Source organism: Pocillopora verrucosa, chromosome 12 (genome assembly GCF_036669915.1).
Source record: "Pocillopora verrucosa isolate sample1 chromosome 12, ASM3666991v2, whole genome shotgun sequence".
In the NCBI taxonomy this organism is placed as follows: domain Eukaryota; kingdom Metazoa; phylum Cnidaria; class Anthozoa; order Scleractinia; family Pocilloporidae; genus Pocillopora; species Pocillopora verrucosa.
This window is the reverse complement of record NC_089323.1, coordinates 20,800,573-20,815,707: the sequence shown is the minus strand read 5'-3', so window position 1 is coordinate 20,815,707 and position 15,135 is coordinate 20,800,573. Positions and strand designations below refer to the sequence as shown.

At 36.9% G+C, this 15,135-nt stretch overlaps 4 protein-coding genes across 4 annotated transcripts in view; 2 read left to right on the top strand and 2 right to left on the bottom strand.

Annotated features, from left to right (window-relative positions):
• LOC136277353 (uncharacterized) overlaps positions 1-1,402 on the bottom strand; it is a 1,662-nt gene extending 260 nt beyond the window's left edge. The window contains exon 1 of the mRNA XM_066159372.1: positions 1-1,402. This exon is cut by the window's left edge and continues 139 nt beyond it. Coding sequence (XP_066015469.1) covers positions 1-1,310 — 1,310 coding nt within the window. The 5' untranslated portion in view covers positions 1,311-1,402.
• The window catches only part of LOC131779433 (uncharacterized), an 8,978-nt gene extending 3,090 nt beyond the window's left edge, over positions 1-5,888 (top strand). Inside the window, exons 2-9 of the mRNA XM_059095986.2 lie at positions 1,554-1,694; positions 1,890-2,214; positions 2,519-3,063; positions 3,356-3,542; positions 3,755-3,924; positions 4,419-4,550; positions 4,806-4,958; positions 5,494-5,888. Coding sequence (XP_058951969.2) covers positions 1,554-1,694; positions 1,890-2,214; positions 2,519-3,063; positions 3,356-3,542; positions 3,755-3,924; positions 4,419-4,550; positions 4,806-4,958; positions 5,494-5,793 — 1,953 coding nt within the window. The 3' untranslated portion in view covers positions 5,794-5,888. The remainder of the gene's footprint in view (positions 1-1,553; positions 1,695-1,889; positions 2,215-2,518; positions 3,064-3,355; positions 3,543-3,754; positions 3,925-4,418; positions 4,551-4,805; positions 4,959-5,493) is intronic.
• Positions 5,889-6,780: 892 nt separating this feature from the next.
• On the bottom strand, positions 6,781-11,810 carry LOC131779435 (phenylalanine--tRNA ligase alpha subunit-like). Its single transcript, XM_059095989.2, has 13 exons — positions 11,570-11,810; positions 11,341-11,478; positions 10,833-10,934; positions 10,439-10,557; positions 10,071-10,163; positions 9,736-9,864; positions 9,494-9,609; positions 9,328-9,418; positions 8,994-9,093; positions 8,647-8,815; positions 8,457-8,534; positions 8,110-8,224; positions 6,781-7,841 (listed from the first exon to the last, which is right to left on the bottom strand). Exons 1-13 carry the CDS (start codon positions 11,711-11,713, stop codon positions 7,730-7,732), a joined length of 1,506 nt encoding a protein of 501 aa, XP_058951972.2. The 5' UTR covers positions 11,714-11,810; the 3' UTR covers positions 6,781-7,729.
• A 98-nt stretch (positions 11,811-11,908) lies between these two features.
• On the top strand, positions 11,909-15,029 carry LOC131779438 (E3 ubiquitin-protein ligase RNF170). Its single transcript, XM_059095991.2, has 4 exons — positions 11,909-12,299; positions 12,544-12,617; positions 12,992-13,105; positions 13,584-15,029. The coding sequence occupies exons 1-4, from the start codon at positions 11,939-11,941 to the stop codon at positions 13,857-13,859; spliced, it is 825 nt and encodes a 274-aa protein (XP_058951974.1). The 5' UTR covers positions 11,909-11,938; the 3' UTR covers positions 13,860-15,029.
• The last annotated feature ends 106 nt before the right edge of the window (positions 15,030-15,135 follow it).

Here is a 15,135-nt window from a genome sequence, read left to right as displayed (position 1 = left end):
TTGAACGCTTTTTGTCTTTTTAGAATCATTGACTTCAGCTTATGGTCAATCCAAGGAGCGTCCGCACTACAGGTGCGAATTTCTTTCTCAGGCATCAGAATATCAAGCCCTGTATGTACAGCAGTGTGGAAAATCTCCCACTTTTCCTGGCAACTATCCGTAGGAGCGAACAATAAAGGCCAATCAATAGAGGTTAGATATCTCCCCAAGGCAGCCTTGTTACTCTCACGTAAGTCACGCCTTTTAACAACGTGCTTTCTGTTTACATCACGTTTACCATCTTTTGGCGACACAACAACAGCGTTGTGATCCGACAACCCGAATGGAGGGTAGGCTTGTGGCGGATTATAGTATTCTTGCATGTTAGTGAGCACCAAGTCTAATATGGCATCCTTCCGGGTCTGAACTTGAACTATTTGCTGGAGACGAAAGTGATTCAGCAAGCCCTTAATATCCAAGCGGTTGAAATCCCCTGTGACGACCAATCCACAGTTGGGATATCGCGTCTCCGCTAGGACGAGGGACTGGAACAAATGCTCCCGGATAGATGTCCCATCGGCCTTGGGGGGGTGATAGATCACTGCCGCGATTATGCAGGAAAACCCCCGGGGGAGGCGGTTTGGTCTTAGATGGAGCCACAATGTCTCATGATTATCACAGCACTTTAAATCGTTCAGTTGTTTATATTTGCACCGTTTTTCTTGAATATAGACACACACACCACCGTGTTCTAGTGTCTTCCTGTCCTCACGCACAATAGCAAACCCGGGGATGTCAACAACGGTGTCCAACACAGAGTCCTTTAGCCAGGTTTCCGTAACGAACGCAAGGTTGATATGATTACGAGTGATAAACTCGCTAACTTCATCCATTTTGGGGGCTAAAGACATGACATTCGCTAACATGATCTTAGGAACTTTGGGTGACCATTCAGTACTGGCTGCTCTGTTTTCCTTGGTGCAATCTATAACAATGCAGTTGTTTAGATTGCTACGTGGAAAGGTGTCATTTTGAATATTTAATATGTTCGCCAGTTGGTTATGTAAATAAGGTTTCCTGTGAAGGATTAAGTTCTTGGCAAAGAAACACCCATTAAAGTTCGGAAATTGCTGAATCTTGCGTGCTCCATTCCCCATGCAAATCCCAATCTGCCTTTGTTTGCGCTGTCCTGCTCTTGTCCCTCGACGTGTAGGTCTTTGCCGTGTTATTCCCAGATCAGATATGTTGCGCCATAACTCACAACCGAGCGACTTCTTCGTCGTTGAAGATAAAATGGCATTCAGTGCCGCTCTTGAATAAAATATCGCCATGTAACTAGAGGCCAATATTATAAAAATCTACTTGTGATTAAAATAGTGCTCTTTGTCGTTTCGAGGAAGTTATTTTGAAGAAAGTTCGCTTAGAATCACGGAGCAGGAAATAAGATAAGATGTCAGATGCATGATAGAGTCTGAATCTGATGAGGCAGAGGTGTGGGACTCAATGTGAAACATAACTCAGTTTTTTTTCTTTAATTTTTATTAAACTGCACACTTTTTTGTTGTCATTCTCAGACAGATGAGCATAATATTGCATTAGGATTGTGTTATTCAAGTTCTGAGAGTATTCAAGAAGCAGTGAAAACCAAGAAAGGGGTGTATTTTTCAAGAAAAAGAGGGTTATGGAGGAAAGGGGAAACATCTGGAAACCAACAGGTAAATTCTTGAGTATGAAAAAAAAATAATGTTTAAGTCTGAGTTGGTGAAGAAAGCAAGCTCTCACCCTTAAAGTCTACTTTTTGGATTTTGGAAAAAGCAAACTTCGGAGCTAACTCTCTTTTTCTAACACAAAGAATCTTTGTCTTGTCTGAGCTTAAGGATTGAATTTTTCAAATAAAATTTTGTTTGCAGGATTTATTGCAAATTCATTTAGACTGTGATTGTGATACCCTGAAGTTTGTTGTACGTCAGCTTGGACAAGGATTCTGCCACCTTAACACATGGACTTGCTTTGGAGATAACAATGGTTTACCTTTACTGATGAATACATTAAAGTCCCGCAAAGAGTCAGCTCCTCCAGGATCCTACACAAGTCGCTTGTACAATGACAGTAAACTGCTGCATGCCAAGATCCGTGAAGAGGCAGAGGAATTGTGTGAATCTGAAACAAAAGAGGAGATTACTTGGGAAGCAGCTGATGTTTTGTATTTCACACTAGTGAAATGTGCCAAGGCAGGTGAGTAAAAGCTGTGTTTAGGGAAGGGGAAGATGAGTGACAATGATTGTCTGCTGGGTACATTTTTATGGATTGTCAATGTCAGAGAGAAACAGATATCTGGAGGGGGGGCAGGGAGACAGTTTTAAGACATTGGGGGAATTGCTGGTTTAAGAGAGGGAAATCTACCCATGAAGTAAAGAAACTATTATGATAATAGTAATGATGATGATAAAAGTGTTGAGCAAAGCAATGACTTATTTTAGATTTTTGTATTTGTTTGAAATAGAAAATCAGATTTTGTTGTTACATTCCTTTTTCTTAGGAGTTTCTCTGAGTGATATTGAAAAAGTTCTGGATCAAAGGTCACTCAAGGTTAGACGACGTCCTGGTAATGCAAAACCTGGCAAATTGTCTCCCTGTAATGACCATTCTATAACCAAGACAAAAGTACATGCTCCTGCCCAAGCTAACTCATCTACAGTCAGTGCACAAAACTCTGTTTTAAGAAGCTTTGATTTTGAGCTTCTTAGTGATAAGGAATTACAAGATCTTTGTAAACGTCCTGCAGTGGTTGACAAAGAGAAACTAGAAGCTATTGTGGGACCGATTTTGACCAATGTGCGAACTTATGGAGACAAGGCTTTGCTGGAATTAACAGAAAGGTTTGATAAAGCTAAGCTGAGTAGCCCTGTGATCAACATGTCTGCCACAGATGAACCAGTTCTTGATAAGGAGGTCAAAGATGCAATTGATTTGGCTTACAACAACATCTACAAATTCCATAAGGCACAACTTGACCTGGAGCCTCTTGTGGTAGAAACATGCAAGGGTGTGGTGTGCTCTCGACATGTTCGACCCATCGAAAGAGTGAGTAAACACTTCAAAATTCCATCTTGTGGTTAAATTAGCTGGTATGGTGTGCTCATGGTATTTATAGCAGTTCAGCATTGCTGAATGAACAATAAATCAATTGTATTCCATCTGATATCAGTCAAGGGGATCTTGTTTTTCTGGAAGTTCTTTCCTCTTATTTCAACTCAAACAGAAGTCTTCTTCAATTTGTTTTTGATTTATTTGGAGGTCTGTTAAGGGTCATGCACTGCCAATCCCTTCATAGTTTGCTGGTTAACAGCTCTTGTTTGAAATTTGTTTGTTGCAGGTTGGCTTGTATGTTCCTGGTGGTAGTGCTGTTTTGCCATCAACTGCTCTTATGCTGGGTATTCCAGCCCAGGTAGCAGGGTGCAAAGAGGTTATTCTGGCCACCCCACCCAAGCAGGATGGTTCAGTTTCTCTTGAAATCCTTTACATTGCAAAGAAAGTTGGCATCTCCAAAATATTACTAGCAGGTACTGAAATTATTGGTCATGGAAAGAAAACAGTATCAGAGGTTGAATTTGATCAGGTGTTTGTGTTATCCCATTGTTGAATGCAATAAACCTGAATGCTTCAGGTTCATTGAGATTCTTAATTTTTTTGAGGAAAAAATTGAACCTTTGAATTTTACTCTTTTTTTTAAGTAATTGAGCTCAGCACCAAAGGATTTTTATTTTTGAGTCAGGTGGGGCTCAAGCGGTGGCAGCAATGGCTTATGGAACAGAAAGTGTTCCTAAAGTGGACAAACTGTGTGGTCCAGGGAACTCATTTGTAACTATGGCCAAAATGTTGGTGCAAAATGATAGCTCAGCTTCTGTCAGTATTGATATGCCTGCAGGACCATCAGAAGTTATGGTGTGTAAAATCAATATTAGTTACTTAATAACTCTAAGTGAAAAAGAATCTATTGGAGTTCTGTTATCTTGAATCTGAAAAAGGATATGTCAGATATATTAAATATATCTATAAACTAAAGCCTAACCCTAAGGCCCAGAGGCTGGTCACTGTTTCTTAGGGACCCAAGCAGGGCTTTTCAATGGTGTCATACACTGCCATCATGAATGTAGAAGCACACCGTAATCCTTTTTTGTTCAACTACACTTATAATATATACTCTTAATATTAACTAGTTTCTCATTTGGGTAGCAGTGATGGGGGTTGGTGTGCATGTCACACCCACAGTAGATCTCTACCCCCATCCTTGGGTGCAAAACACTCAGTATCTTGTCTTTCTCTGGTGCCATTAGTAATGGTACAATCATTATATCACTTTATTTTGTATCCTGGGTACTCCATGCATCTTTGCTTCAGTTTTTTATATATCTTTCTTGTTCTTCTGTAATCAACAGGTCATTGCTGATGCAATTGCAGATCCCTCATTTGTGGCAGCTGATCTGTTGTCCCAGGCAGAGCATGGAACAGACAGTCAAGTGGTGTTGGTAGCTGTTAATTTGAGTGATAACCAGCTTGCCATGATTCAGGTGACAGATTATATTTTTATTTTTACCTGATAAGTTTGAGTATTCAGATTATTTGTTTGCTAGATAATGTATGGATATTTTAGGGAGACGTTACATGTAAATCACTTTTTCTAGTTCAAGGGTTAATTTGCCCTTAGGTGGTTATTAAGTGAAAGAGCAAAACATGGATTTGTTTTGGCAAAAAAAATGTAGTCTTCATAAGATATTTAATTGGTGCCTCATTAATATATAGTTTATTTTTTCATAATTTTTTAGAGTCAAGTGGATGCTCAAGCAAAGAAACTGCCTCGGGAAAAAATTGTCAGAGAGTCTCTCTCAAAGAGTTTTGTAATAAAAGTGTCAAATATGAGTCAGGCTCTGTGCTTCAGTAACAAATATGCTCCAGAACATCTCATCATTAACACAAAGGTTTGCTAACGGGCAAGATACTTTGAATGTTGTTCCAAGTGTGTGAGCCCACCAGTTGTACAAACATACCGTGGTATAAGATTTAATCATGGAGAACTGCTTTGAAGCTTAGAGTTGCAAACATATTAAAAGGCATAATAAGAGGCGTAAGGGCTTCTTCCTGTCCTGTGTGACTCATGTGCCTTGTATGTTTAAATCTAACTTAACCCTCTACACCCTAAAATTAGTATGCATATTCTCCAAACTCTTCTCTATACATTTCCTGTAATATAGTAAGGAGAGTTTGCCTGACAATTGGGAGCTTCTTGAGTTTGCAATCATTTCCTTCATTCTGTTTCATTTTCTGACACTGTTGGGAGAAATTAGATCCTTATTACTCTTGTGGGGTAAAGGGTTAACAGGCAATAAGAGAAGTTTGAAGAAGCTTATATCATATAGAGGAGGGGAAAAAATTAAATTAACAATCACAACCTTGCTGAAATAATTTTTTTCCCTTTAAATTGTTTTAATATCATATAATTTGTTTGCTTTCTAGAATGCTGAAGATTCTTTAAAAGATATACAGAATGCAGGGTCTGTATTTCTTGGGCCATATTCTTCAGAGAGTTGTGGAGACTATGCAAGTGGTACAAACCACACCCTTCCAACATATGGCTATGCACGCATGTACAGTGGTGTATCAACAGCATCATTCCAGAAACACATCACAGCCCAGCATGTAACAGAGGAGGGTTTGGCTAACATTGGACCAGCAGTGGCAACACTTGCCGCTGTGGAGAAACTTGATGCTCACCGTAATGCAATTTTGATCAGGCAGAAACAGTTAAATGTCTGATTGTAGAAATTTATAGTGCCATTTGAGAGTGTCAGTATGAACTGTTACTTTTATAATCTAAATAAAATCAATAAAATAAGATAAGTATTTTCCTAGGAGTTCAAGGCTTATTAAGCTTTATAAACCATTGAGGAACATTTGTTAGAATAGAGTGTTATGGTCTACAGCTAATTGTACATGTCAGTTAGAGTTGAAAATTCTAACCTTTAAAGAGAAACATATGACATAATGAACATGTTATTTAAGGAGGCATATTTATTTGTAGGAGTTAACAAACAGTGTGGCCAAATCTTTGTTTTCCACCCATGGAAGGTATTCTGTCTTCCCTACATGGTAATGACATTTGCTTGTTCAAGGCAATTTGTTTGGGGGGATGACTGAAAGAGGGGGCTAAGTTGCAGAAACCCCGGTACTTACCCACTCATTTGTGTGTATTCACTTACCACTAGCTCAGTAGAGGCAACATTGGTTTAAGTTGTTCAGAGAGCTGAAATGAAATGTTAGTCATCACCAAATGAATAAAGGGGGTACATTCTAAACAAACTGTGGTGTTGCATCACTGGGGGCATTCAAGATAATTTGGTTTTATCAGCTGAGATGATAAAGTAACTGGCCACTATAGAAGGTTTTTCAAGCTGACACCTGCAATTTTTATAATCAACCTGGTTGATGTGATCATCACTAGTCTGAATCATGATAGGTACCTTTTTGCAAAAGTCTTCCCACCTTGCAATTTATTGATTGTTTTTCAATTTGGTACAACACTATATAAGGGTTACAGCAATAAAGAAACTTCCATTGTTTTGGTGTCATGTGGTGCCACATCCTTTAATATTTCCGCTCTCTAAAGTGGTGTTTGCCAGTAGTGAATAAAGAGTTCTGATCCATCAATAAACTTGCTTGGCTCTGTTCTGTTCATTGGTTGAACAAAGTAACATTGAGTAAGACTTACAAGGTATACAGAAATAAGTTATCACACATCAGACATCTTATAATGCAGATTTTATTTGCAGACTTTTCTTGCCACTATACACAACTCTGCTAAGTTATAAGTTACCACTGGCAAAAGATCCAACTATTCATTTAACAATGTTACTTAGCAGTGGACATTGAAATTGTGTTAACAAGTGTAGCATCTTCAAGATGTTTATACTGTATCTACTGCATTGTTGTCTTTTTGTGATGTCAAAAATTACCTTTAAAAAAGGACCCAACAGCTTTGAGCGAGACAAAAGACTAAAGTTCTGCTTAGAAAACAATAGCACAATAACTTTGCTCTGTTGTAAATATGGAGCCCCAGTAAGTTATAAAACCCCAAATTACTTTTACAGCTCTCCTTGGATGGACTTATGGGAGTCTTTATCACCCAGCCACAAGCCCCAGTCTCCACACTTTTGTAACAGTGGAGTAAAGATAGAGGAGGGAATGGTGGGGAGAGGAGTACAAGGGGGTGACAATGACTGGCCCAAAAGTTTCATTAACCACTAAACAGTTAAAGAAAGCAACAAGCATCAGTCTGATGTTTTTCTGGGTTACTGGTAGTTTCAAATTTGCATGTGAGTTTCTTAACATTCTGTTCATTTACTCTGATTTAGTCAACTGAGTTGATAATGTAAATTGGCTGCTGTGGAGAGGCCCTAAAGCTGAAGTTTCAAAATTAATGTTAATCCTTTAGCTTAAATTTTATTATAAAGCAAATGCAATGCACAAACCCATTCCAACTGAATGACAGCTAAGTAAAGAACAGGTGTTACACTTACTGGTTCACAGACCAGTTTAAAATACTACTGCTTCTTTAAAAAAAAGGGTTACTTTTCTTTTTTCAAGTACATACATTGAAACTTGACAACTTGTTGGTAACATTGTGAAGACAAGAATTCTGTAAAAATATTCAACATCACTCTAACAAAGATTAAAATGGAATACATTATTTTGTTCAATTGGATTTTTCCAGAAGACAAATGGGATTCTTGTGAACCAATTCAAGGTCCACTTTGTGTCCTATTAAATCCCGAATGTTTGAAATCTTGTATTTGATCATGGTTGGCCTGCAGTGAATGTAAATCAAAAATAAAGAGCAATCAGCCAACATTGGATAAACCTTTTCACTCAAAATTTATACAAAAAACCTAACAAATTGATATAAATTGTGTAACACTACACAATGATATAAACATCCACCACAAGTACACAATACAACTAATGAAATGTACAAACAGTCAAAGGGGTGAAAGGTAATTAACACTTAAACGCAATACAGATGGGAAACAACATGACAATAAGTTTAATAACAGATAACACTCACTGAACACTTACCTTTCCAAGGAAAGTCCCCAAGCAATAACAGACACATCTTTTGGTAAGCCCATTGGGAGTAACATTTCAGGTCTGAAAACCCCTGAATTGCCAACTTCAACCCACTTCTTGAGGCCTGAAAATTTTAAAATCTTTGATTGTAACATACAGTAAATAAATCATGTAAACCTTCATAACCACACAAACAATACTGACTATGGAAAGTGTTTTTCAGGCAAGAAAAATGAGTGTAAATGAATGAAGTCAACTACCTAGAGTGCTCCAGAAGATTGGTTCTAGTCAGCTAATTTAGCTCTAGTTGTCTATAAATGAAATCTGATGAAGCAGAATTTTTATTTAATGAGTACCTTCATGATAACTGAAAACTTCCATGCTTGGTTCTGTGTAAGGATTGTATGCTGGCTTGAATCTTAACTTTGTAATTCCTGTGGAATTGGAAAAAATAATTGATATATGGACTGTAGTTCTTCTGCTTCATACAGTAAATCCCCTTTTACCAATGTGACAAAAATACCAAAAGTGGTACTTAAAACTAACCTAGCTTCTTGAAAAACTCATAGAGCACTCCAATCAAATCCCCAAGAGTCAAGTTGTAATCTGCAACGACACCTTCAATCTGATGAAACTCTGCTAAATGAGTAGCATCTAGGGTCTCATTCCGGAACACTCGATCTATTGAAAAATACTTGGCTGGTGTGAATTTTTCCTGCAAGTAAACCATAGTTCAGTTGACTTCTACATTTAATTCATCAACATTGAAAAGTGAAAAAACAAGTTAGAGTTAATAATATTCAAACAAGTAAAATCAAAGATCTTTGTGCTCCATCAACCAGGCTAAATACATTAAAACAATTTTTAAATTAGCTAAAACTATTGCTGAGAACCTGTTGAGCCAGTTTGTACAGCATCCTTGCACTAACAGCAGTTGTATGAGTTCTGAGAATGTTCTTTTTGGCTTCTTCAAGTTTCCATTCATATTTATATCTGAAAAATCAATCACATTTATCAAGTGTTAATCACCCCCAGAAACTGAAAGCCATTCAAGTAAATATAGTTGTCATTCTTCCAATCAAAGCTGTAGCTTTTCCAGTACCCTTACTACTGCATTTCTGAGTAGCGCATCTATCTCTGGTTGACTTCAAAGCCAAGGAAATGTTTGTTAAATTGCAAAGTATAAATTGAATTGTGTAAAAAATAAGTTACAAAATTAGTTCTTACCCCTGTGATCCATGTCCTCCAGATTCATGCATGATTTTCACTTTTTCAATATAGGACTCAGGCATTTCCTTGAGCTTAGCATACTTTGGTTCTAAAAGCAGAAGAAAATATTAGAAGAACTGAATTGACAATTTATTAACCAATGCAACATTCAGTAGTCACTAACCTGCCATGAAAAAGGTGTCATGTGCATCACGGGCTGGATGTTGTTGAGGCTGGAACAATGAATCAAAATTCCAGAAGGAGCTCTCTACAAAGTTGTTTGTAGGCATCTCAGTAAACCTTAAAAAAGATCAACCACTCCTCAGTAATTTGCAGTCTTCATCTTCTTCACTACAACTGAACTGACCTCAGAGTATAAAGGGATTAACAGCATAAAGGAATCAGTTTTGAAACTTCTCTACTGACCCCATTTCTAAGAAGATTTGTCTGAACTGTGCTCTAACTTTCATCAAAGGATGAAGATGTCCTGATGTTGGTGTGATTCCTTGTGCATCAAAATTGTATGGCTTGAATTGCTTCTCTTTCCAAGAACCACTAAATGTAAACATGGATAAAATATTCACAATTCACCTGATAAAAAATAAAAATGCATTGCTGTGACATATTGATAAATAACTTGTTATCTGAAGTCACAATAGAGAATAAATTTCATTGAATTTTATTTCAATCTTTAGTAAAATTTTTCTTGTCTACTTTAATAGTAAAACAATGATACTTTACATAATATTCAAGAAATCAACCTTGCAAGCATGTCTGCTGTTAAATCAGCTTCTAGTTTTGTTGGTGATGTGGTAAATTCAGTGCCTTTGGTCACATAAAAGCTCTTGATGACCCTGAAAAAACAATGAAAATTGCTTAAAATGTAATTGGAAACTTATTCAATTGAATACCCCTGTGTTTATGTATGAATTAAAGCTGACACTCTCGGTGGAGTGTACTTTCACCTGGTATAAGTGTCTTTTGTGTTTCATTGATCCTAACCAAATGCAAACAAACTGTACATGACTTGTAGGTAATCTACAGGCCAAAGTACTTGGAAAGTCAACAGCCCTGAGAAGGTAATGTCCTTTACCTAAGCTGGGCAGAATCTTTCACTATTTGCACTTACTGTGTCTTAATGAGCTTCCTTTTCTTGAATTCTTTCATCTTTGCATCAGGGATGTCTGAAAGCTGCTGATCTCTGATTTTTATAAGTGCAAGTTGGACATCATCTTTTACATCCTCAGCCTTCAATAACATATTTTGAAAGATTAAATGGAGAAAGAAAGCCCAAAAATAATTAAAATTAGTTTTCCTGTATCTGCAAAAGCTATTTTACTTATCCTTTCTGCTCACAGTTTGAGGACACAAGCATAACCTCTACTATGTTTAGATTTAACATCTATATACAGATTCAGATGAAATACAGATGGAATGATCCTTGTACAGTGCTGATTCAAGGTGTACTTTATGAAAGTGAAGAACAAGATAAGTCTTAAGTGTTTCAAGTATTTCATTCTCACCTTCCTCATTACCCTAGGTCCTCCCTCTGCATTCTTGTTTAACAGAAGCCATCCAGCTGACATAGCTTTACTAAAACCAACATTGGCATGTGGGCCGAGTTTCTGTCAACACAAAATGATAAACAACAATGACATTATGGAAGTGATATTGTGAGTTTCTTGGGAAGAGGATTCAGCCTTGTATAATGATGAAATGATAGTATTTAGGACATTTATCTGTCCTCATATGCCTCACTTCCTGTAAGTACCTTACAGGCATATTCAGAAATGACACATGAAAATAGAGGCAGCCTTCTACCACAGCTAACTTCAGTTTTGGTATAATTAATCATGGAGGCCATCCCAACCCTGTCAAAAGGAATTTGGAGCCTCCCATCCATCCTGCTCTTTAGAATCCATGTGGAGTTTCATCAAAACAAAGGAAGTAAAGAGAGTTTCCTTCATTCGGTGCACACAAAATAAAAAGAGATCAAATAACTGCCACACAAAAATCTATTTCATAGAATACCTTTACTTCCGCTTGAGGTAATCCCTCTGGTGGAACAGCTTTAAACACCAGAAACTCATGGCTACCTTTCTCTACCACTTCACTTCCTTCGTCCGTCAGTACCCAGCCTTCGGCTTGTCGTTGTTCAACATTTATCACCTATAAAATCACCCGGAAAAACACCATTTACTGATATCTTTCTCATTAAATTACCGATAAAATATCCCCATTGCACAAGGAACACACTTACATCCCCGAGAGCATGGATGCTCTTCACACTTCCAACAATAGATTGATGATCTTTCCCGAGTTCTTTAGCAAATTCGAAAGTCTCGATACTCCCTCTCTCTTCTACACCTTCTAATACCAGTCTCTCCAAGGACTGAGTACCCATTATTCCGAAGAGAAGAGTTTTCAAAGCAACAATAAAGCCCACTCTTTTTCAGAAAATTTCATCAGAAAATACTGACTGCGTTATACGAAGTACAAAATCCTTGAAATATCGCGCCGCTGGATAAGTTATCAATGAATTGTAAGGGCCCGCAATTTCCTAGCTAGCAGTTTCATTTCAGAGGATAGGACCGTCATGTATGATGAGATCAGATAATAGAAAGAGGTAATGGCGCTAATGTTATTGTTTGATCTCATAAATTTTCGCTTTCACGCTCGAGGAACAATAGTGGAAGGTGTTGGAGATGAAGTGTTAATTGGTTTGGCGTCGACTCTTGGGCTCATAGCGCTAGTTAGTATTCTGTACAACACCCAAGGACAAAGAAACATTCATCCCTTACAAGAAGAGCATGTGCGTGTAGTGCGTGACAGACTGGGAGTCCGACGAGAAGGAAGTGATACAGGAGCGAATGATGATCCAGTTCTGCCTGATTCGCCACCTGTTACTTATTCTACTGATAGACGGTGCCCTGTTTGTCTTACAGACACGAAATTCTGTACCACTACCAATTGTGGACATGTCTTTTGTGGTATGTCTCTCTTTGAATTCCCTTACATATATGTCCGATTATATTATCACGGTAACATCATCGTTTGACAGATATAATTGAGGATTTTGTTCGGTTTGTTTTTCTCTTCCTGCGCTTTACTATAACGCTCGAAGTAAAAACACAAAAATGCCAGGACTTCTTATGTGTAGTTATCAAGTTTCCATGTGCTCATCCTTCTTTTCTGGCTAATATTTTGACAGTCTCGATATATTTGTTTTCTTAGCCCCATGTATAATAACATACTGGAGGTATGGAAGGTGGCTTGGTGCTATCAACTGTCCTGTGTGCAGACAACAGGTGAGGGCTTCATCATTGTCAGACAGTCAGTCAGCACTCATTGATTCAGTCAGTCATTCAGTCTGTGAGACAGTCAGAAAGTCATTTACTTCCTTGGTGAACTAATCTTTTAGTCAGATAGGTCAGTTGATTGGTTGATATATAGGTCAGTTTGTTGGAAATATAGTTTTGAGTTACAAGAACACAGCTCAGTCATGGCACTATTACACTTGATTATTACTGCTCACTTAAACCCAGTCCTTATGTCTAAGGAGTGGAGCTTAGGCTCATTTCCTAAACAATGGCTGGTTTTCAAAATTATCTTACCAAGGAGGAAAACATGAATGCAAAATCTGTTACACCTGAGTTTAAGTTTAATTCTTGTCTTTTCACAGGTCACTATTCTATTTTCAAATTTTTCTGAGGAGGACAGAGCATTACCAGAAGCAGTACAACATAGACATGATATGAATGAGTACAATCGTAGATATTCAGGAATACCAAGACCTGTAAGTAACCCCTCTTGTGTTTCAACAGTATGTACAAATTTTTTTTGTAAATTACATGATCAAGCATAATGTATACTCTCAATATTATTTATCGTTTATTATTTTCATCTTCCAAAATTAGGACAAGCATTTTAATATTTAAGTTCTGACTTGCCTCTCATAATGCAGCCTCACAAAGATAACTGTGCATGAGTTCAATTTTTGGTTTTGTCTAAAGCTCACTCTCTGTTGATTTTTTACAATGTTGTACAACTCAGAAACTTTATTCCGGCTTTCTGATGGTTACACACAGAATAATATATCAAGCTAACATTTAAATTTGAGAAAAAAAAAATTGTTGAAATAACAAAAGAAAAAGATTTTTGTCCAATCATTTAATGAACAATTCCTGTGATTTCGAGTGGAGTGAAAAAAACAACAATCAAATAATTTTTCACAACAATAATTCCACTTATAACAATTCCTTTCTTTCTTGCAGTGGATGGATTACATTTATGACCTGCCCACTCTTCTTCATCAACTGTTTACTGAGCTGTTTTCTGTTGGAGGACTTGTCTGGGTTCTAAGACTCAGAATCATCTTGTGTTTTTGCGCAGCAGCTTTATATTTTGTTTCTCCTTTGGACATTATTCCAGAGTCTGTGTTTGGATTTCTTGGTCTTTTGGATGATGTACTTATCATTTTACTGGTGCTGGTGTATGTTACTGAAATGTACAGAAGAGTGATTGCCAATAGAGCAGAACAACCCATGTGAAGCATCATCAAAGAAGTATAATAAATTAAATTTATGGTGTTTACAGTATTTAATGCTATTTGGTATTGGAAATTAGGTTTTAAAAATTTTTAGAAAACATTTTTCAAATCAACAAACATTTTTCTTGACTGGGTGTTCCTCCTAAAGAGTGACACAAGATTAAAATATCTATCATGTTTGAGTCAATAGAATTTCCACTTGATACAAGCATCCTTAAAGAGGAATTCCATATTTCTGAGCTACACACTTTCAGTGGTCTATTAGAAACATTTGAGGTCACAAGTTTAGATGGATGAAGAAACAGGTTATGTTTAATACCAATATCACCATTTCCTTGATGGTGAGCACCAATCATAGTGTTACAGAGTGTAACATTTTTAAAATTATGTTATTGACTTTGCAAGTTGTAGATAGTATTGTGAACAATTGTTTTAAAATAACAAATAAGATAAATTTAAACAAAGTAGTGAGGGTAATTAATCCCTTTATAGTATGCTTCAACTATAAACAGAAGTACTGGCAGGTTTTTACGTACTTTATCTGTCTTATTTCTTTATAAATGTAAAATAATGACCTTTAGATGATGAAAAAAACTCTGCAGAATGCATGGCCAAATTTTCATCATATATGGAGCATGCAGGTCAGGCAAATCCTTCTTTTTTTTTTTTTTTGTTGATAAGTTGTTGATTTGCCTGTAATTTTGCCTGAGTTTAGAACTGACTAATAACTTCCTTTATGTAAATTAGATGAAGAACAATTCCTGGTGCAGAATAAGGAGCAGTCATCCAAAAGGTGAATTAACATAATAGTATTTCCAGACAAATCTTTAAGAATTTTTCACAAAAAGAAAAACTTTGAGGAAGTTAAACAAGAGTTTCTATCACACATTAGTGTCTTAAATTTAAACATCATTTTTCTATTAAATTAGTCATAGTACAACTTCATTAAATGTAAGTTAGCCATACTATATTAGTTCAGATGTAAAAGTTTAAGTTAGTGGAACAATTTGAAACAAATTAGAGAAAAATATAAACCACAGTGTAGGCAAGCAGTAGTGTTTTTATCCAAAACCCACAAACCATTTCTTTCCAAAGTTCTAATCTGAAAGTAGCACTGTCTCCTCCAGCAACTAGACATGGTTTATGCCAGTGTGATAAGTAGGAAGTTTGTCTATTTCTGTCAGTAATGGCTTCTCCAACAATTGACCTTATGATTAACCCTCCTCTTCATAAGATTTCATTTGTTATTTTCTCTTCTAGCTGCTCCACACTTCCTT